General features: G+C 39.2%; 1 protein-coding gene across 1 annotated transcript in view; it reads left to right on the plus strand.

The window, feature by feature from the left end:
- The first annotated feature begins 1719 nt into the window (after positions 1-1719).
- Positions 1720-23923, plus strand: part of Ccdc30 (coiled-coil domain containing 30) — a 95980-nt gene continuing 73776 nt past the window's right edge. The window contains exons 1-6 of the mRNA XM_013016836.1: positions 1720-1886; positions 3505-3594; positions 4609-4762; positions 9321-9392; positions 15187-15302; positions 17435-17527. Coding sequence (XP_012872290.1) covers positions 1854-1886; positions 3505-3594; positions 4609-4762; positions 9321-9392; positions 15187-15302; positions 17435-17527 — 558 coding nt within the window. The 5' untranslated portion in view covers positions 1720-1853. The remainder of the gene's footprint in view (positions 1887-3504; positions 3595-4608; positions 4763-9320; positions 9393-15186; positions 15303-17434; positions 17528-23923) is intronic.

A 23923-nucleotide genomic window follows, 5' to 3' on the forward strand; every position in this document is an offset into this window, starting at 1 on the left:
TTTGCAAGAGGGAAGAATATGCAGGAGTTGGTAGATTTTATAAGGTGAGCTTGTGGAAGTTCTCTTTGGAGAGCTTCACTTCTCAGTGAAATAGGAAGTAGGTTGATCAGATGAAAATGAGGATGGAAAAGGAGGTGATGGAGACTAGAGGAAAAAGAGGCAGTGAAATAATGGTCCAAGTGTATAAGGAATGAGAGAAAGAAGGTAAGAAGGGATATGTAGATGATTTCTGAGCAGTGTTAAGATGTCACTAAGGGTTAGTGGACATGAATTTAAAATCATACCAAACTGCTGGCTGTTCTGTATTCTCTAGCCCTGCAGTTTCTGGAGAGTTGTATTTAAACAGACTACAACTTTGCCAAGCAATTATAATGGAAAGAAAGACAGACAAGAGAATTCTGAATATTTTCAATAGAGGGATTATAATTGTGGACCATGTGGTTTAAGCTGGGTAAAAATAAATGAGAACCAGACACAGTGATGCACTCCTGAGGCAGGACGACTACAAGTTTGAGGCCAGCATGACCATGTCTCAATAAAACAAAACAAAGCAATGCAAATGAGAAAAGGAGCAAGGTAAGGAACTTTATAAAGTGTGTAAGACCAATAGGTTGTAGTTTATGGTATGTTGAAAATTTGTTGATACTGAGCAGCTAGAAGTACACAGGAAGGAATGGTTAGAAGGTAGGATGCTTGAAAAAAAAAAAGAAGATAGGATGCTTGAGACTGAGAAGACACTACCATTAGTGGTAATGACAAAGCCTAGGAAATTACTGTGGAATGAGTGTCTGACGTGGGGTAGAAGTATACGTTAACTGGCAAAAGGGCTGAAAAGTCAGGATATCTGGATATTATCAGGCAGGATTAGTTGAGTGACATTGGACATATTGTTTGGTTTCTTGTCTGCATGTTCATAGCTTAAACAGGGACAAGAATTGCTCTGACCTCCTTAGGTTACAGTAAAGAGTGAGATACATGTGTGTCAAACCTTTCCCAGAAACGTCTCTCCCAGCTTGTTCACCTGGCTAGGACCTAATCAGTTTTCAAAATTCTTCAACATTACCTCTTCTGAAAGCCTTTTCTGGTCTCCTTGCCCATACCCTCGGATTCAGCTCCTCAGCTCCTGGATTTTCTGCTTTGTACAATACCTGCCACATAACAAGTGCTCAGTAAAACAATAAAAATATAAGTTAACTCAAACTTGAGTACCTAATAAAATTCCTTGCCCTCTTATGAGATGGAAAGCTCCATAGCCATGAGAAAGTCTACTGCTGTGGAGAGCCTTTTTACTGCTATTTGTTTGGGGGCTTGTTTCTGATAGTTTGCAAGCATGTTGGGAAGAGAGGAAGAAAGTAATAATATCAGTATGGCTTATTTTTATTCTTTTTTTTTGGCCTGGATCCTTGGGGCCTGGGCATTGTTTCTGAGCCTTTCTGTGCACAAGGCTACCACTTGAGCCACCGAAACACTTCTAGATTTTTCTGAGTAGTTTATTGGAGATAAGAGTCTCATGGACTTTCTTGCCTGGGCTGGGTTTGAATCACAACCTCTCCAATCTCAGCCTCCTGAGTAGCTAAGATTACAGACATGAGCCACTGGCACCCTGCTATTGATTCTTAAAATCTAAGAACTTCAATATCTTATGTTATCCATCTGTATTTCCTTTAACACTTTTTTGTTATTTCTTCCTAACAGAAGTCCTAATAAAGAAAACTGAAAATGTTGTATCAAGAAGATTTGTCCAAAATAGCTCTGAGAAGCCCCAGTGAACAGATTGCACATGTACTGGTAGAGAGAAGTACAATCTTGGGGAACTTGGAACTTGTGGACTCCAAGCCAGAGTCTCAAAGACAATGAGCAGTAACCTACAGAAATATTTTCCCCAGGTATTCAAAAAATAACTAGATAATTGAAGAAGAAGAAAGCCAATTTTACCTGCATCCATTTATTTATTTATACATTAAAATATCAGGAAGACAGTTGAATTGTGCTTCAGGATACATATTTGGGACTTGACACATTGGTACATGCCTGTACTCCCAGTGAATTAGAAAGTGGTGGTAGAGTTGCAATCTGTGGAGTGCCTCAGCAGAAGTATGAGAACCTATCTAAAAAATACCTAAAGCCAAAAGGTCTGGGGGTATGGTTCAAGGAATAGAACACCTGTCTAAAAAGTGCAAGACTCTAAGTTTAAACATCAATACTACAAAAAAAAACCAGAGGTCAATCAGACATGACCTGGACTTTCAAGAACTTGAAAACCAATGGAAAGAAGTAAGCTAGTGGTTATGGTTCAGTATGAATAGTTTTATGGGAGGAGGCACAGAAGGCCAGGAAACTCCAGGGAAAGGCTGAGAGGATGGGCAGGGAGACCGGCAAAGGCTTCCAGAGAAAGTAATGGCAAGGAGCTTTGAAGGCTGATTAGGTGCTAACCAAGTAAAGGCATTCTGAAAAATGCACAGAGTATTTAATTCATATTGGGTCATGTGACTGCTGAGATATGCTGGAGATTTGTTCAAAAATGCTGGATATTTTGTCAGGAACTCTAGCCTGATGAGAGAGACTCATGTGCTAAGTTAAAGAATTTGGAAACCCCAGCACCAATGGTTTATTCCTGTAATCCTGCTACTACTACTTAGGAGGCTGAGATCTGAGGATCACAGTTCAAAGCCAGCCAGGGCAGAGAAGAAACCCTGAGACTCTTATCTCCAATGAACCACTCAAAAACTAGAAGTGACACTGTGGCTCAAAATGGTAGAGTGCTAGCCTTGAACAAAAGAGCTCAGGGACAGTGCCCAGGCCACACACACACACACACACACACACACACACACGAATTTGGATTTAGTACCTGTATATGTCCTTGGTCCATATGAGAGTCGTAAATACATTTCCGAATGAACAAATGCTTGCCTTGGTTATAGAGCTGAAGAGTCAGCCCTGGGATCAGCCCATGTGTTCATGATGTGGTATTGTTTCTAAAAATTATTGTATTAGGTTTAAGAAAAATGTTTAAGATTTTTCAGATCTCAGTTTATGAGTGAGATTGTTCTGTGATTTTTCGGCTAAGGTACTGTAACATCTATTAGTGTTTATGGACATTTGCTTTCTTTTTTTTTTTTTAATGTTCATTTGCTTTCATTTCTCTTGTGCTTGTCCCAAGGAATGGAGTAGCAGAGTCGTTTGATAAGTGTGTTTAACTTTTTTAACCTTTGTCAGGTTGTAATCCAAGCCAAGACTTAGTCATTTTTTTCTTTATAGGCTCTCTACAAAACTTTGTAGGTATTTTTTTTCTAAATCGCTTTCACATGAAACATAAATACTACAGATTTACTACCTATCTCTTTGTTCTGTAGGCTTATCAAAAGAGTAAAGATTTTTGTCTCTTCCGAAATCAATATTGCTTTGTTGAAAATGTATTGGCTGGCCTCGTGGGGTTTGGGTATAAATAACATTAGCTTTAATATTGATTGATATTTACTTTATTTTTAAATTTTGGATAAGGAGAAATTTGAAGAAACATATCAGCCTCTGCAAAGAGAACATCAGAAGCATCAAGAACCTGGGCAGCAGTGTAAAAACAGTCTGAGTGAGGTAAAAAATTATATTCTTCTACTTAATTACAGTTTCTAATAACAAATGGCTTTTGCCTTGAATTTGTCTGAATATATTAAAACATGTAGATGCATACTGTAAGCGTGGTCAAACTGGGCATAAAAGTATTATGAACACATAAATATTGGAGGGGAAAATAAGTTATCTGTTTAACATAATAGCTTGTTTTTTTATTGAATATGTCAAAGTGTATGTAGGCAGTATAATAATATCATATCCTTTAAGGCATCACATTGGAGGTTAGGGGTGTGATTCAGTGGTAGAATATTTGCCTGCCATACACAAGGACCTGGGTTTGTACAATATTTGTTCTCTTTAAGAATTTTTTTTTAAAAGCCAGGTACTGGTGACTCATACCTGTAATCCTACTTACTCAGGAGGCTGAGATCTGAGATCACAGTTCAAAGCCAGCCCTGCCTGGCAGGAAAGTCCATGAGACCCTTATCTCCAATTAATCACACAAAAAAAGCCAGAAGAAGTGCTGTGGCTCCAAGTGGTAAAGCACTAGCCCCAGGACTAGCAAAAAAGAAATAAAAGCAAAATGTAATTGAAGTTGAGTTTTTCAGCTTTTGAAATCTTTAAGAATAATTTCTGAACAAAGACCTCTAGCATAAGTTAAGCCTTGTTAATGATGTACATACTTTGAAATTAAACAAAATGTTTAATAAGAGAACATGTTAAACATGGTGGTTAATGTACCATCTCTCTTTTTGCCATATATTCACTTTTCTATTTAAATTTGTTTTTCATAATCATGTAAATGTCTCTAAAGTATGTTAGAGCCAACCATATGAAATTTACATTTACAAGTAAACAACAATCACATGTCACCAATTTTATATGATTCTACCTAACAAAAGAATCACATATAAGTGAAATATTATTTGCTACTTTATTATCTTTTAAGCATTATAATAAATAACAGAATGTTACAAGAATGCATTTGCTGGTTTGTTGTTGTTGTTGTTGTTACTCACAGTAGTTTTACTTCAGACTCATAATGGAGACCTGGACAAAGATAAAATATCACAAACCTGCCCCGAGCAAGGTGTGGAAGAAGTAATGAAGAGGATGGGGCTGGCCAATAAGGAGATCCAGAGGCTCACAGATGAACTGCAAGGGAAAGAGAAAGAAGTGGAGAAGTTAGGTATGCCCTGGTTTCAAGTAACCATTTCTGGCGGTGTTTTTCCTGAGTCAGCATGAATTCACTGAAGTGAAAAGTCATTTAACGTGAACACAGAGTGGTCTGACACACTGCCTTCTTTTCTGTAGTCCAGAACTTTCTACTGAAGCACTAGAACATGCCTGACAGAAAGGGCAGGACTTGTAAAGGTACTGCACTCACCCGGAAGGATTCCTAGCATCCCAGCATCCCTTTACTACTTCCCTAGCTCTATATTCTCCTCCTCACCCCCCAAACCACAGTTTATTTATCTGTTCTACTGAAGGTGGACATTTGTGTACTTTCTAGCTTTGGGTCTGTCATGAACTCTCCTGCTGTGAACATTTGTGAACACGTATTTTGGTGATTCTATCTATACATTTCTAATTTGCATGAGAATACAATTACTGGTCTCCTTTGGACTGTGCTCAGTGCTTTTTCCATAGCTAATTTTGCCTTCTTTTTTCACACTTTTAAGGTAAACACTTCACAACTTGAGTCACATCCCCAGCACTTTCTTTGTTTTTTTCTTTTTTGGGTCCGGTCGTGGGGCCTGAACTCTGGGCCTGGGCGCTGTCCCTCAGCTCTTCAGCTCAAGGCTAGCACTCTACCACTTGAGCCACAGTGCCACTTCCGGCTTTTTTCTTTTAGCTTATGTGGTGCTGAGGATTGAACCCAGGGCCTCAGGCATGTAAGGCAAGCGCTCTACCACTGAGCCACCTTCCCAGCCCCCCAGCACTTTCTTTTAGTTTGTTTTTTAGGTAGGTCTCACACTTACATTGCTCTACCTCCCCATTAGCTGCGATTATAGATATGTGACAACGTGCTATGAACTTGATTTTGGCTTTAAATTTTTTTGCTGTAGTAATTTTTACCTGTGAGTATATGTTGAGTCCTGTGGATCCTTTTATTTATTTATTTATTTAATTTTTTTGGGTCCAGTCGTGGGGCCTGAACTCTGGGCCTGGGCGCTGTCCCTCAGCTCTTCAGCTCAAGGCTAGCACTCTACCACTTGAGCCACAGTGCCACTTCCGGCTTTTTTCTTTTAGCTTATGTGGTGCTGAGGAATTGAACCCAGGGCCTCAGGCATGTAAGGCAAGCGCTCTACCACTGAGCCACCTTCCCAGCCCCCCAGCACTTTCTTTTAGTTTGTTTTTTAGGTAGGTCTCACACTTACATTGCTCTACCTCCCCATTAGCTGCGATTATAGATATGTGACAACGTGCTATGAACTTGATTTTGGCTTTAAATTTTTTTGCTGTAGTAATTTTTACCTGTGAGTATATGTTGAGTCCTGTGGATCCTTTTATTTATTTATTTATTTAATTTTTTTGGGTCCAGTCGTGGGGCCTGAACTCTGGGCCTGGGCGCTGTCCCTCAGCTCTTCAGCTCAGGGCTAGAGCTCTACCACTTGAGTCACAGCGCCACTTCCGGCTTTTTTTTTGCTTATGTGGTGCTGAGGAATTGAACCCAGGGCCTCAGGCATGCAAGGCAAGCGCTCTACCACTGAGCCAACTTCCCAGCCCATGTGGATCCTTTTAAAAAGTCACCAAACCTATGGCTGATCATGGGGACCCCTGACACTCATACAATGGAATACTACATTTGTCAGTTAAAAGAACTGAAATATTTTATACCTACTATATGGGTGAATCTCAAAGCCATAAATGCAAATAAATAAATGCAAAATATCATGTATTATGTAAAAAAAATTATCTGAATCATCCAGAAAAGGCAAATCTACAGATAGAAAGTAGATTCTGCCGGACGCCAGTGGCTCACACCTGTAATCCTAGCTACTCAGGAGGCTGAGATCTGAGGATCACCATTCAAAGCCAGCCCAGGCAAGAAAGGCCAGGAGACTCTTATCTCCAATAAACCATTAGAAAACCAGAAGTGGCACTGTGGCTCACACGGTAGAATGCTCGCCTTGAGCTGAAGAGGGCAGGGACAGCTCCCAAGCCCAGAGTCAAGTCCCACAACTGGAAGAAGAAGAAGGAAGAAGAAGAAGAAGAGAGGAGGAGAAAGTAGATTCGTAATTGCCTGGGACTAGTTGTGAGACTAGAGATCTACTGGACAGGAGATTTCTTTATGGGTGATGAAAATATTTTTAAATTAGGCAAAAGAGAGTCAAAGTGTGATTAGATTTTAACACAAGAGGGGTCTGGGAAGGTGGCTCAGTGGTAGAGCGCTTGCCTTGCATGCCTGAGTCCCTGGGTTCGATTCCTCAGCACCACATAAGCAAAAAGAAAAAAGCCAGAAGTGGCGCTATGGCTCAAGTGGTAGAGCGCTAGCCTTGAGCTGAAGAGCTGAGGGACAGCGCCCAGGCCCAGAGTTCAGGCCCCACGACTGGACCCCCCCCCCAAAAAAAAAGAATTTAACACAAGGGAGATTCTCCATTGCTGACTTTAAAGATGGAAGAGACCATAAGGCAAAGAATGCTGTCAACCTCTAAAAATCAAGAGATATGGTCAGCTGATGGTTGAAAAGGAGCTGGCTCCACAACTTCAAGGACTAGATTGGGCCAACAACCCAAATCAGCCTGGAAGTAGATTCTCCCCCAAAGACTACAGAGAGGAGCACAACCTGCCCAGTACCTTGATTTCAGCCTTGTCAGACTCCAGCCAGAGAAAACAGCAATAAATGCTTGCATTTCTGACCTACAGAAATGTGACCTAATAGATAGATGTTATTTTGAGCAACTGTTTATGGTCAATTATTATACAACATCAGAAAATAATGCAATAGGTATCATGGGATTTGATCAAAAGAACCAAGGGTTGTGAGCATAAAAACAAAATAGACCTAAAAACAAAATAGATCATTCTGTGATCCAGAATGATCTACAAGGTCATGTGTGCCAATGCTCATGGCTCCTGCCTGTAATGCTTGCTACTCAGGAGGCTGAGATCTGAGGACTGTGGTTCAGAGCCGGCCCAGGCAGGAAACTCCTTGAAACTCTTATCTTCAATTAACCACCAAAAAACAAGAAGTAGCCCTGTGGTTCAAAGTGGTAGAACACTAGGCTTGAGCAAAAAAGCTCAGGGACAGTACTCAGGCCCTGAGTTCAAGCCCCATGACTGGCATATCAATCAATCAATCAATCACGTGTGTCTTTTCCTTTTAGAAGATCTTTCATCCTGACAATGCTGCCCCTCATCTGCTGGCAAAGGATACTCGATTAGTAAACACAGATCCAATTGACTCTAATGTAATATCACATGTCTTCTTTTTTTCTTTTTTGTCAGTCATGGGGCCTGAACTCTGGGCCTGGGCACTGTCCCTCAGCTCTTTAGCTCAAGGTTAGCACTCTACCACTTGAGCCATAGCTCCACTTCTGGCTTTTTCTGTTTATACATGTTGCTGAGGAATTGAACCCAGGGCATCATGCATGCAAGGCAAGTACTCTACCACTGAGCCACCTTCCCAGCCCCCCTTGTATAATTCTTGACTGTTACCAAAAGCTGTTTACTGAAAATCTGTTTTTTGGGCATTTGAAGCAACTATTTGCAAAATTTTTAGTGCAGTCATGTGCCACATCAATGACAGATTTTATATACTATAAGCTTATTCACTCCTATTTTGGGTTGACAGCCTTTACCCTGGGTTCTCCACAGGCCAAGCCTGTCCATAGTTGCCTATTCCCACTGACCCCTGCTGCATCAGTAATATAGTCTAGAAGCCCAGTCCCAGTCACATGCTGGTTCTAGTGTATAAGTACAAGATGCCAGCTATAAAATGTATTTTCTCTGCTGTAGGGTGCTTTCCCAGGCTATATGACAACTGTAAGGTGTATTGACTTTGCTACGTGCCAGCTATAGAATGCCCTGCCCTGGCTGTCTGATATTTACGGTGTCCAGCTATGTCTATGAAGATTTCCTGCCCCACCCCCTTCTTCTGCTCTCAGACTCCTGACACTATATCTACCTCTACTGCTGTGAGAGAAGTTTGTTTCTCTCTATCCCGGGAGAGATAGCCTGTCAGCCCCTAGCTGATGTTAAACACTTCTTTCTTCTATGTGACTATGTGTCCCAGTGGTTTTCTATGTCAGCACTTACATATACAACAACAGTCCCCAAGATTATATTATGTAATAACATTGTGTACAGTAAAATATACTCTGTAATACTTATACAATGATAAAATCTCCAGTTTCCCTGAATATCTCCCTATTGTTAAGTGATGCATGACTTCTATTGTTTGCAAAGGTTGTTTTTAATTATTTCTTATTACACAAATAGAACCATGCTTTCAAACTTGCCGCTGTGCCCATTACTTTCAGTGATCTGAAGTCTTCAGCATGTCATTGGGTGGTAAAAGAGTGAGGAAGAGGCAATTCTGGAATGAGTTGTTCAGTGATGGGGAAAATGTAGAATACAGTAGGAGCACCAAGAGGGAAATCCTAAAAGCTTCCTAGAGGAAGTGACATTCATGCCAAAACTCAAAAGACAGTGCTTTAAAAAGTGACAGAGTCATTTGAAATTTTCTTACTATACTAATCATTTGTTTCTTACACAAAGATTTCTTCTTTTTTTATTTTCAGAGTCTGCACTTGAGAAGGCTCACTTTGAAATTGAGAAACTGAAAGAAAGTCTGATGAAACTGAAAGAAAGTGGTAAGTTCTTCTAGCAGACAGAATAATTAGGTTTCACTGTTAAATGATGCTGTAAGTAACGCTGCTTGATAATATAAACAATAAGCTGGGTGCTGGTGGCTCATGGCTATTTAATCCTAGCTACTCAGGAGGCTGAGATCTGAGGACTGTGGTTCAAAGCCAGCCTGAGCAAGAAGGTCTATGTGACTCTTATCTCCAATTAATTACAGAAAAAGCCAGAAGTAGCACTGTGGCTCAAGTGGTACATAGCTAGCCTTGAGCAAAAAGGAGCTCAGGGACAGCACCCAGGCCCAGAGTTCAAGCCCCAAGACTGGCAAATAATAATAATACAAACAATCAGCTTCCCTGCTGCTGTTGCTGTTGCCTGCTTACTCTGTACAGGCACTCTGCAGAGATTTCTTATGTATGACCTCTGATCCTCACAACCATCCCACTCAGTGAGTGTTATTATCCTCCTTTCTTAGGTAAGGAAACTGAATTGTCATAGGGCCAGGTGTGCTACCCATTAGCTACATGAGATGTCAGAACAGGTATTTGAATTCTTCATAGCCAAGGGTTGGGAGAGATGGGAGAAAATGGTGAAAGGACGGACACTGATCAAGATGCATCGTACTCCTAAACTGACATGTGGAAATGAAACTCCTCTGTACAACTACTTAAAGATAATTAATAAACTAATTCATTAAAAATCACCATGATCAGCACAAATAACACATTTTTTTGGTGTCCAGCTCTTTTTTTTCCTTTTTTTTTTAATTTAATTTAATTTAATTTGTGAACATACTGTACAGAGGGGTTACAATTGCATGGGCAGGATAATGCGTACATTTCTTACCAAGCATTGCAGCCTCCTCCTTTGTTAACCTTCCCATCCCTTCCCAGCCTCTCCCCTCCCCCCCATCCCAATCCTTCTCCTTCCCCCCTCCCCCCCACCCCTTTCCTCCCCCCCCCCCCGCATCGACCGACGTTGTTTAGCTCGTTTTGGACATGACAACTTGTACTTCTCATTGTTGCATCAGATTCACCTGTATCCTTAAACAACTGGTTTTTCCCCATCTCCTCCACCAGTTATACTGACATCTAATATACTGAAAGCAAGGGTTATACTGAGGGCGGAAGGACTTACAAAGCAACATAGACATAATCTTATACATGCCTCATACACACATGCATGGCATGACAAACATTAAAATACATATCTAAAGGTTCATGTTCCTGACATCACATTATCTGACCTTTTCCGCTTGACTATTACCTATACTAGATATTGCAAATAAGGGAAACCATGGGACCTATGTTACATTGAGCCTGACCTACTTCACTTAGTATAATTTTTCCAAGTTATTCCATTTCCTAGCAAATGGGGCAATGTCATACTTTCTGATGGAAGCATAAAATTCCATTGTGTATATATACCCTATTTTCTTGATACATTCTTCTACTGAGGGGCATCTGGGATGGTTCCATATCCTAAGCTATGGAAAATATGGTAGCTTTAGTGTGGTCTTGTTTGTAAGCATTTGGGTAAATGCCCAAAAGTGGGATTGCTGGGTCATAGGGGAGTTCTATGTGAAGTCTTTTGAGGAATAACACATATTTATTAGGACCATCAGGACCAATAGTACATTTAACAATATTTCATACATATCCTTTCACTGGAGGCCAGTAGGCATGGAATCAGTGTTGAATTAATTGGTTGGACTATAGAATATGAGTGTAGATTGACTAGATAAAATGCTACCAACTATCAATAACAGCTATCAATGGTAACAACTACAAAAAGAATGTAAAATATGTTTATCAGTTTTAAAGAAGTCCAAAATTGTTATACCCTCCTTTTCAAAATATATTAATATAGTTATAAAATCAGCACTGCTCTCTGAGCTAGGACTAAAAATAAAATCTCAATGAGGCAGGAAAAATAAATCAGCAATGATATGACAGACGTAAAACTACTATTATCTAATATAGTCTAATTGATATTTATACAAAACTCTATCAGACTATATCAAAACTCTACCTTGTCACAGAACAGCACCAAACTGGGTCATAAAACACGAATTGAAATCATACAAATTTTACCTTCTACTATAATGAAACAAAAAATCAGTAATGGGGGGGAGGGGGGTAGGCTGGGAAGGGATGTGATGGGTAAACAAAGGAGGAGGCTGCAATGCTTGGTAAGAAATGTACGCATTATCCTGCCCATGTAATTGTAACCCCTCTGTTCACAAATAAAATTAAATTAAATTAAAAAAATCAGTAATGGAAATCCATCTGGGAAACCCTTAAATATTTAAAAAATAAGATTCTTAAAGCTTGTGTCCTCAGAAGAAAAAAGGCAAAAGATATCAGAAAATATTTTGAGATAAAGAAAATTAAACTATGAGACTATCAGCATGTAGAACACAGCTAATTCTGTGCTTAGAAGAAATCATAGAGTAGTTACTGTTCATCCTAAAAATTAAGAAAGGACACGAAGTGATCTAAATGTATACCCAAAACCCAGAAGAAGTAAAACAAACCCAGAGTGAACAGAAAGGTGATATTAAGATAAATTCAACTGAATATCCCCAGCTATACTAAAAGTTGCACTTGTAGTTAAAAATACTCAATGAAGGACCAAGTATAATAGCTTATGCCTATAATCCCAGCTATTTAAGAGGCAAAGATAGCAAGATCATAGATTGAGGCTTACCCTGGCCAAAAGTTAACAAGAGGCTATCTCAAGGAATAAGCTAGACATTGTAGATTATACTCATAATCTCAATTTGATTTCAGGCCTGGACATAAGTATGAGACCTCATCTGAAAAATAACGAAAGAATAACAATGGGGTGGGAGCATGACTGAAGTGGTAGAACACTTTTGCCTAGCAAATGAGAGGCCCTGAGTTCAAATCACACTACCACCAAATAAAATAATGCATGAAGAAAGTCCTAAAGTTAGAAGGACTTACTAGTGAATGTTAACAAATGTGTGAGCGGTAAATAATAGTAATTTTACATAAATTCACTAATACTCAGCTTAAGGGATCAGCATTACTCTGATACCAAAACCAGACAACAACATTACCAAAATTCCAGTGAGTTAGGGACCCACTTGTGAAAGTACACTGTGTAAGCAAATAGCTTGTTGGATAGTCAAATCGACATATCTAGAACGTATAAGTGCTCACACCCATAATCCACTCAGGAGGCTAAGACTTGAGGATCTCAGTGCAGAGCCAGCCCAAGTGGACAAATCTCAAGACTTAGTTCCAGTTAGCCAGCAAAATACCAGAATTGGGGGTGTGGTTCAAGTGGTATAGTACCAGTCATAAGTGAAAAAGTCAGGGGAGAGCTCAAGGCCTTAAGTCCAAGACCTAGTGCTGGTGTATATGCACATATGTACACATGTGCAAGGGTGTGTGCATGCATGCACACACACAGAAGAGGTAGTTAAAAAGTGACTTCACAATGATTATCTTGCAGCATTTAGCAAGGATAACATCTAGATACTAGTGGCTCACACCTTAATTCTAACTACTCAAAAAACTGAGATGCAGAGGATTATGATTCAAGGCCAGCCCAGGGAGAAAAGTTTACTAGACTCCATCTTGAAAATAACCAGCAAAAAGCAAGCTAGATGCATGGCTCAAGTGATTAGAACTCTAGTCTAGCAAGCAAAGAAGTCCTGAGCCAAATCCCAACAGTGCCAAAATGGAAGGAAGGAAGGAAGGATAGACAGATTGATAGACAGATGTGACTCAGTAGTAGAACACTTTCTTACCACACAAAGGCCCTAGCTTAAATCCCCCATGAATAAAAAATATATGTCATAGAACTTTATACATTGACCACCTTACACCAGTTAGAATGTCCATAATCAAGAACTCTAACAACAGATGCTGGCAGGGATGTGACCAAAGGGGAATGCTACCACACTGTTGGTGGGAGTGTAAACTTGTTCAACCACTCTGGAAAGCAGTGTGGAAGTTCTTTAAAAGATTATACATAGGGGCTGGGAAGTTGGCTCAGTGGTAGAGTGCTTGCCTAGCATGCATGAGGCCCTGGGTTTGATTCCTCAGCACCACATAAGCAGAAAAAAGCTGGAAGTGGCGTTGTGGCTCAAGTGGTAGATAGAGCGCTAGCCTTGAGCTGAAGAGCTGAGGGACAGCGCCCAGGCCCAGAGTTCAAGCCCCATGACTGGACCCCCCCCCAAAAAAAGACTACACATAGAGCTCCCCTATGAACCACCAATCCCATTTCTGGGAATTTACCCAAATGTCACAAACAAGGCTACACTAAAGCCACCAGTACGATGATGTTCATTGTAGCATTATTTACCATAGCCAAGATATGGAACCAACCCAAATGCCCCTCAGTAGATGAATGGATCAAGAAAATGTGGCACATATACACAATGGAATTCTGTGCTTCCATCAGAAAGAATAACATTGTTCCATTCATAAGGAAATGGAAAGACTTGGAAAAAATTATATTAAGTGAAGTAAGCCAGACCCAAAAAAACACAGGTGGCATGATCTCCCTCATTTGTCAAGAACTAGAAAATATATATGATATTCTTAACAGGGAATCTCAATAACCAAAGTGCTAATGCATAGGACTATATATTATGAAGCATATTAACATGAACTACAACTTACGGAAACAAGAGGTTCTCATTAGACCCTGTATACAGTTTATTCTTTTTTCTGTATTTTTGTATGATTTTTATTGTAAAAATATTGTACAGAGGGGTTACAGTTACATGAGCAAGGTAATGAGTACATTTCCTATCGAGCATTGTTGCTTCCTCTTTGTTTTTCCCCTATCATCCCTTCCTTCCCACCTCCACAACTACTCTCCCCCCAACTCACGCCAAAGTTGTAAAGTTCGTTTTCAACATAGTGTCTTATTGTTTTTTCTTTCTTCATTTCTTTTAGTTTTTTTATGTCATATTTTGCATAATAGACAACACAATATGTGAAAGGGAAAGGGAATCACAGAAACAGCAGAACAACGGATGAACCACAACATTGATATTCATTTGACACTATGTTGGATTTTAACATTACAACTAGGGGAGGGGATAAGAAGGGATAAGTGGGAGATAAAGAAGGATGAGGTAACAATGATTAAAAACAAATGTACTTATTGCCTTACTTATATAACTGTAACCCTCCTGTTCATCACCTTTTCAATTAAGAAAAAGACATGAAAAAACAAGAACTTTATGCATTGACATATATCCATTTCGTGATATATTCCCACATAAAGAAAACAAGTTGTAGGCTAGTGGTGTGTGTAATGATATTTTCTTTGGGTTTTGTATTTATGCTAGGTGTGCATGCACCCATGTGTGCCCCAGGACTGCCGTGAGCTGGCACACACTATTATGGCAACAGACTTGTGATAATGGCGGAGTCATTTTTTAAAGTATAAGTAGCTATTTTCCTGAATCTTCCAAGTATCCCCATATGCCCAGACCATCCTAGCTCTTTCCAGCCTCCAGGCCCTCTCCTAGCCACTAAGGAGACAATAATAGGCATAAGTATTAAAATTCTATTTCTTAGAAGAGCCACTATTGCTGGAAACTCTGCTCTCGAGAAGTCCAACTCACTAAGGTAATGTGAGAAGTACAACACTTTCAGTGACTGAACTTGTATCTAGTAGCTGTCCTGTGCAGAGAGCCACTTGTGCAGAGCATGGTAGGAGTGACAAGAGGGCTAGAAATGACAGCTTTGAGAGCTAGTGCCTCACAGCTACAGCTGTGATCTACATGAGTGAATGGTGTTTATCCCTCTGTTTTAGATGCAGTTGACCTACAGAAAGCAAAAGAACATAATCAGAGACTGGATGAGGAAGTTCTGGCTCTAAGAAATCGTGTTCGGTCACTTGACTCAGAAAAAAAAGTGCTGGAAGAAATGGTAAGTTTCATTTAGTTCTTGGGATTTATTTGATATGTACAATAACTATCAGAAGCTTGATACTGGTCAGCTAAATGCGAGATGATACTGATAGCTACATCTCAGATAGGTACCCTGCTTTGACCTAGATGGATTCTTTCAATGCTTATATTTTATGTATGAGCTACCTATGCTAAACAATTATTGATACTGTATGAATCTAGGTAATAATTTCCAGTTAACACATGTACCAAGAAAAAACATTACTTGGGATAAGTATGATATTGTTAGTACTAAACCCTGTGTTCTTTTCAAACAATTTATTTGTTAGCAATGTATTGATTTTAATATGTATTTTTTAAGTTCCAGATAGATTATGTCTCCTCAGCTTGAGTTTATACTCCACAGTCATATCTCTACTGTCTAACACAAAGTTTGGCATAATACAAGGTGCACAAGAAATTTTGTTTTAAAAATGAGTAACTATCCCAATTAGGATGATGATTAATAAGACAAGGAAATAATAAATGTTGGTGAGGATGCAGGAGATTTGGAACCTTGCACATTGCTGTAGCTAGTGGGGGCAAGTACCATGGTCACTATTGAAACAGAACTGAAATTCTCCAGAAAAGTCAGTGTGGAATTACCATGTAATCTGATCATTCTACTTGTGGTTTCATACACTAAATTAATTGAAAGCAGGGACTCAGGCATACTGTTGTACACTCGTGTTCAAAGCAACGTTATTTACAATAGCCACAAGATGAAGTAACTCAAGTGTCCATTGTCAAATGAATGGAAAAGTGTGGTATATACATACAATGGTATATTACCAGTCTTAGAAATGAATTTCTGACCTATGCTATAACATGAGTAAGCTGTGAAGAGATTGTTCTAAATGAAATAAGCCAATTACAAAAGGAAACAGTGTACAATTGAACTTTTTTGGTTTTGGTTTTGGCAGTGGGGATTGAACCCAGGGCCTCACACTCACTTATCAAGTGCTCTATGCCTTGAGCTTCACCCCAATCCCTGGGATTCTACTTATATGAAAATCATAGAAACAGAAAGTAGAATGACAGTTTCCAGGGACCAGGGAGAATGCATGCTGGGAGTTATTATGTAATATGTATAGCCTTTCAATGCAATGAGGAAAAAGAGCTCTCAACATGGGTGAATAGTGTACAACAGTCTGAGTGTTCTTACTGCCATTGAATAGTTACAATTATTAACATAATACATTTTATGTTATGTGTGTTTTGTAACAGTAAAAAAATGTAATCATCAGCCAGGGGCCAGTGGCTCACCTATAATCCATAATCCTAGCTACTCAGAAGACTGAGATCTGAGGATCTCGGTTCAAAGCCAGCCTGGGCAGAAACGTCCTTGTGACATTTTTATCTCCAATTAACCACTCAAAAATCAGAAATGGGACTGTGGCTCAAGTGGTAGAGCGCTAGCCTTGAGCACAAAGAGGGACAGTGCCCAGGCCCTGAGATCAAGCCCCACAATCAACCAAAATAAAAATGTAATCATCAAAAGGAATAAACAAATAGAGATTTTCCTGGATTACCTTAATCACCATAGGTTTATATATAGAATACTTACAAGTATATTTATATATTTAATATAAATGTAAAAGTGTGTGTATGTACATATGCACACATACGCACATACATGAAACAGCTCCAGCAGAGCACATTTCAACAACTGTCAGTTATGGAAAAAGAATTGTGATATGAAGGAAATGCTACCTTTCTTTCTTTTTTTTCTCTTCTTCTTCTTCTTCTGTCATTGGGTTTGAACTCTGGGCCTAGCCGCTATTCCTCAGCTCTTCAGCTCAAGGCAAGCACTCTACCACTTGAACCACAGAGCCACTTCCAGTTTTTCTGGTGGTTTATTGGAGCTAAGAGTCTCATGGATGTTCCTGCCTGGGCTGGCTTTGAACTGAGATCCTTAGATCTCAGCCTCCTGCATAGCTAGGATTACAGGCATGAGCTATCTGGTGCTACCTTTTTTTCTATATGCCTATGTTTTGTTGAAGTTTTATGGAGAATGTATTTGCATGTCATTTACATAATTTTTTAAATAAAGCAATACTGTAGTCAAACAAGAATTGAGATGTCTGACTGATTTTTGCTTTTCTATTTAAGGTTGAAAAACTTAAAAGTGAGATGTGTGAATCTCCAAAGTATAAGCAACTTAGAAGCCCTGGAAAAACAATGGGTGATGAACAGAGAATGCAGGTATTTTAAAGTTCTGATGCATAACATGTTAAGTCATTTACACTTTCAACATTTATTAGAGCAATAAATTAAATTATTAACAAATTAATCATTTGTTACTATCTTCTTACTGGGCTGGTTTTTCCCCAAAAAAACTCAACCAATTACATTGGAAGAACAAATACAGAGGATATATTTCTGTTCAGTTCTTCCCCCAAGAGAATAATTAATGTGAAGGTAATTAAGTGGATTGTTTCTTTGTTTTGATGGTCGCTGAGATTGAACTCAGGGCCTTATGCTTGCTATGCAGGTGCCTTCCATCACTTGAGCTATACCCCCAGCCTTGGATTATTTCTTTAAAGAAAGAAAAAAGAATCATAAAGAAACAACTAGTCTAAGCACTTAGATGATCAGTGGTGGGTTTATGGAGTCAACCAATGGTGAAGCTAGGAGTAGCTCAAACTTCACTGAATATAATAAATTACTACCCCAAAAAAAACCTAGTAAGATGTAGGCTCTAGTGTATACAACACATGGTTTCCCTCTTTATGATCAGCCTCTGAAATGGTAGCAAAAGTAATCAAGCATAAGGAAATGAAAGCAAGTGCCAATGTGCTCCTAGTGCCTATGTTATGGTGTGGTTTTAATTGCCTTTAAAGGTTGTCTAATAACAATGGATAATTTTTATGTACTCATTGTCCACTTGTATATATTCTGTTGCAAATCATGAGTTCAAATTGTTGCCTCATTTTAATGGGGTCCTATGTGTTGTTTTGGTTTGGTTTGGTTTTGGTAGGTCATGGGGCCTGAACTCTGGGCCTGGGCGCTGTCCCTCAGCTTTTCACCTCAAGGTTAGTGCTCTACCACTTGAGCCATAGTGCCACTTCCAGCCTTTTCTGTTTATGTGGTGCTGAGGATTCAAACTCAAGGCCTCGTGCATGCAAGGCAAGCACTCTACCACTGAGCCACCTTCCCAGCCCCGCTATGTGTTCTTTATATTGAGTTGTAGGAGTTCTTTATGTATCTTGAATTTTGTGTATTTATGAATTTGAATTTTATGAGATGTGTGTATTGTAAATATTTTCTCCCAATCTATACTAGGTATTTTTATTTTCTTAACAAGATTTTATGAAAGGCAGAAGTTAAAAAGAATTGCTGCAGGCCAATTCATCATTTTCTTCTATAATTTTATGATAATATATAAAATATCTATTTGCATTATCTTTGCTTTAAAGTCTCAAAATATGTTTCTTACCCTTTGTTCTAAAGATTTTAGTTTTATTTCCATATCTTTGTCTGTCTCAAAATATATTTCCTATCCTTTGTTCTAAAGATTTTATAGGTTTAGGTTCTATATTGAGATTTATTATCTTTTTTTTTTGCCAGTCCTAGGTCTTGAACTCAGGGCCTGAGCACTGTCCCTGAGCTTCATTTGCTCAAGGCTAGCACTCAACCGCTTGAGCTATAGCACCACGTCTGGCTTTTTCTGTTAATGTGGCACTGAGGAATTGAACCCAGGGCTTCATGCATGCTAGGCAAGCACTCTACCACTAAGACACATTCCTACCCCTAAGATTTATGATCTATTGATGCTCATTTTGTATATATTATGAGATGAGGGTAATTTTAATTTCCTAATGTGCATCTGGTTATTCCAGAACCATTGGTGAAAGATAGCTATTTCCTTACTGAATTAGATTGACTTTTTTATTTTAAAAAATCAGTTTGTGTGTGTCTACTCCATTAATGTATATGTTTATTTTTAGGACAATTACCTGTAGCTAATTGAAATTCTGCTTATTACCCAATTCTGAAGCCGCTACCACATTTTTGGATATTTAACTTAAACATTTCTTAAAAATAGAAAATAGAAATAATTCAACTTTGGGGGAGGTTGGTCAAAGTTATTCGTTGTGTTTCCATACACATTTTAGCATCATACTACCAATTCTGACATATATGCATGCTAGAACTTTAATAATATGGTATACACTCTTCAGATCAACTTAAGAAGTTATATTTTAACAATATGAATCCTCAGATCCATGAGCCTATATCTTTCTGTTCCCTTGAATCCTTTTATCTTCTTTATCTCATCAGTGTTTTGTATCTTGCAGTGCACAGATCATATACATATTTAATTAAAAATTGAGATATATTGAACTATGGCTATAGCTCAGTATTAGAGCACTTGCCTAGTATGGGCAAGACCCTGTTTTCAATTTCCAGTACTGCAAATAAGTATATAATTTATACACATAAAATTTGTACACCTTTTAAAAGTATAAAATTTACTTGTGCTGGGGCTGGGAAGGTGGCTTAGTGGTAGAGCGCTTGCCTTGCATGCATGAGGCCCTGGGTTCGATTCCTCAGCACCACATAAGCAAAAAGAAAAAAGCTGGAAGTGGTGCTATGGCTCAAGTGGTAGAGTGCTAGCCTTGAGCTGAAGAGCTGAGAGACAGCACCTAGGCTCAGAGTTCAGGCCCCACAACGGGACCCAAAAAAAATTTTTTTACTGGTGTTTGGTATATTCAGAAACTTGTGCAACTATAACCAATATCTAATTCTGAAGGTTTTTATCACCCCAAGAAAAAACTCTACTAGCAGTAGCAACAGCAGCAGTCATTCCATATTCTCTCCCCCCAGATCCAGGCAACCATTAAGGTAATTTGTCTCTATGACTTTACTTACCCTATATGGTTTTTTGTTTTGTTTTTGTTTTGTTGGTCATGGGACCCAAACTCTGGACCTGGGCGCTGCCCCTCATCTCTTCAGCTCAAGGCTAGCACCCTACCACTTGAGCCACAGCACCACTTCTGGCTTTTTTTTCTGCTTATGTGGTGCTGATTAATCAAACCCAGGGCCTCATGCATGCAAGACAAGCACTCTACCACTGAGCCAACTTCCCAGCCCTTACCCTATACATTTTATATAAATACAAATCATACAAAATATAGCCTTTTGGGGGAGTTGAAGGTATAGTTCAATAGTAAAGTACTTGCCTAATATCAGCAAGGCCCTGGGTTCAATCCACAGCAAGACACACACACACACACACACACACACACACACGCACACACACACACGAGCTTTTGTATTGGGCTCATCTCATTTAACCTAGTGTTTTCCAGGTTCACCTACATTGTAACGTTTTCCTTTTACATAGATAGAAAATATTTCACTTTAGGTATATATATCACATTCTTTAGTCATTCATAAGTTGAACATTTGGTGGCTTAATATGTTATTATGGATAATGTTACTGTAAATAGCATTTACAAACTTTTATGTAGTCACAGATTTTATGTAAGAAAATATACTGGAGGATATACTTAGAAGGAGAATTTCAGTCTCATATCTACATTTAACCTTTTTTGTTTTGGGTGTTTGATTTCTTGAGACCAGTTCTCACTTTGTAGCCAAGCTGGACTCAATCCTTGTCCCTCAAGCTTTCCAGGTGTGAAGATTATAAATGTGTGCTACCATGCCCCGCTTCTATATTTAAACTTTTGTTTTCTAGTACAGATGGACATTTTACAATCTTATTTTTTTACAGTGTTCAAGAGTTCCAACGTCTCCACATCGGTACTAACACTTGTTGTCAGTTTCTTACCATAGTTATCCTAGGGAGTATGAAGTAGTTATTTTAATATTTTGTGTATGTATGTGCCAGTACTGGGGCTTGAATTCAGGGCCATGTACCGTTGTTTGGCTTTTTTGCTCAAGGCTGGTACTCTGTCACTTAAGCCAGACCTCCACTTTCTGCTTTTTGTTGTTAATTGTATATGAGTCTCCCAGAGACTCAACAGGCTGGCTTCAAACCATGATCTTCACATCTCAGTTTCTTAAGTTGCTATGATTGCAGGATAAGCCACCAGCACCTGGCTCAATATTATTTTGATTTGTGTTTGCTGAGAATTGTTTTATGTTTTCCCTCACAAAGATGAGATTTCTCCTCACCATTACCCATCCTGGCCTCTATTTCCTTTTCTCTAGCCTGTTTTTCAAGGCCCCCTGCCTATTTTTTGTTGTTGTTACTGTATTTCAAGTGTTTTTTTTGTTTTTGTCAGGCATGGGCTTGAACTCTGGGCCTGGGCACTGTCCCTCAGCTCTTCAGCTCAAGGCGAGTGCTCTACCACTTGAGCCACAATGCCACTTTGATTTTCTGGTGGTTTATTGGAGAGAAGAGTCTCACAGACTTTCCTGCCCTGGCTGGCTTTGAACTGCTATCCTCAGATCTCACCTCCCAAGTAGCTAGGATTACAAGTATGAGCCATCAAGTGGGTTTTTTTTTAATCCCTTGCAATCCCTTATCCTAGCTCACTCTGTCACATGGTGGGAATGATATCCCAGACACTGTGTTTGGTTCCCAACTAACTGATCACTTTTTCCTAGCTTTTCTTGTTTTTAGCTCTTTCCTGAGTGTTTCTAGTAAATAATGAAATTGTCTTTCATATATAGATCTCCAAGGTTAGTTCTTCTGAAACAGAGGGAATGATTCCTTAGGCTTTATAGAGCATTTGAAATCCATGATTTTAAATTTTATCTTTAATAAATATACCAGAATTAACAGATACATGTAAATGTGCATTCATATATGTATAAGAATGGATATATATGGATACATCTGCATATATGTATATCCTTCAATGCAGTTTTCTTCAGAGACTTTAATCATGCTTAACTATATACATTAGATAAAAACGATTTGAAAGTTGGCTATATAATTACACAAGTAGTGACTTATAAAGTATAAAAATGTTCTTGTCTCAAATTGATACACTCATTCATTTTTACATTTGTCCCTGGATAGGCCAGGTATGGTTCCCTTAACATACCTGTAAACCTAGCTACTTGGGAGGTTGAGATTGGAAATTGAGCTTGAGGCCAGCTTAGGCCTAAGTTTGAAGATTGGATCTCAACCAATGCCTTGGAACAGTGGTACATGTCTGTCATCCCCAATGGTGTGGGGAAGCACAAGGAGGAGGATCAGAGCCCAGGAAAGTCCTCTAGACGCCATTTACAAAATAACTAGCAAAAAGCAGCCAACAAGCTAAGTAGCATAAAGCCTTGTGCTCAAACTCCCATACCTTAAAAAATAAAATAAAGAAATCATCTCTCATGTAAATCTCATTCTTCGATTCTTTTTCCTTCTGACATTGAGGAAACAATAATGATATTCTTATGGTGTTTGGGACAGTGTGTATGTGTGTGGTATCTGATCTTTTCCCCCATTTGCTCCACTTTCATGTGGCAGTGAAGTCCAGAACAAATTGATTGGGGCACAGGAGAGGTTCAGTTGCTCTGATCATTTGTCTGCCAGAAGAGTATTTTCCCAAAGACTTCACTATGTGAGCATGGCTTAAATTCTTTGACTTCTCATATCATCACTTTCTTTTGTCTATGAGGGGGACCAGTGGTCAGCCATCATCCATAGGAAGGAAGGCCCCTAGATGAACTTAGAATTACAAGAGAGTTATCGAGGTGACATTTTTTTAGGATAAATAAAAAGCAGGCATGGGGTCAGAGGAAAAGCCCTGAGATCTCCATGTAAATCTGACATCTGAGAAAGAGGAAGGAGAAGAAAGGAAGGCTGGACAGAAAGAACCTAAGACTTTGGTATACCTGTTGGAAAGTCTCAGCCAGCCCAACAGGAGGGGTTTTTTTTGGTTTTGTTTGGTTTTGTTTTGGTTTTTGTGCCAATCCTGGGGCTTGAACTCAGGATCTAGGCACTGTCTTTGAGCATTTTTGCTCAAGGCTAGCACTCTACCACTTGAGAGCATAGCTCCACTTCAGCTTTTTGGTGGTTAATTGGAGATAAGAGTCTCATGGACTTTCCTGCCTGGGCTATCTTTAAACTGTGATCCTCAGACTCAGCCTCCTGAGTTACCAGAATTACAGGCATGAGCCATTGGTCCCAGCCCAACAGGAAGCTTTGGCATAGCAATAGCCTGAGAAGAAGTCTACATTGGGCAGAAATGGCCAATACTCAATGTTCCCACCTTGCCCATGTATTCATTGGAGGATGCTAGGAAGGGTATTGCAAGTACTTCCTCCAAGGAAGTTGTCCGAGTACACTCTATTTGGAAATTCATGAGGTAGGAGAAGGCACTTGGAGAAAGTCTGGTTAACCTATTTCCCCCTAGGATTGATGCTATCTGTGCCTTCCTGAATCAGTGAGCATCCTATTTTAAAAGATGCCACACTTTTCCTTAATGTTTAACACTAAGTATCAAAATTTTCTCTTTTTTTTCTATGTCTAATTTCAGTCCTCTAGGCTGTTATGTAACCAGTTTTCTTTGCCTTTGCATCAAGACTTAAAATAAAGATTTCTGAGGTTATAAAATAAAGCCTGAGGGCTTGGGAAGGTGACTCAGTGGTAGAGCGCTTGCCTTGCATGCATGAGGCCCTGGGTTC

This window comes from Dipodomys ordii, unplaced genomic scaffold (genome assembly GCF_000151885.1).
Source record: "Dipodomys ordii isolate 6190 unplaced genomic scaffold, Dord_2.0 Scaffold33, whole genome shotgun sequence".
Taxonomy (NCBI): domain Eukaryota; kingdom Metazoa; phylum Chordata; class Mammalia; order Rodentia; family Heteromyidae; genus Dipodomys; species Dipodomys ordii.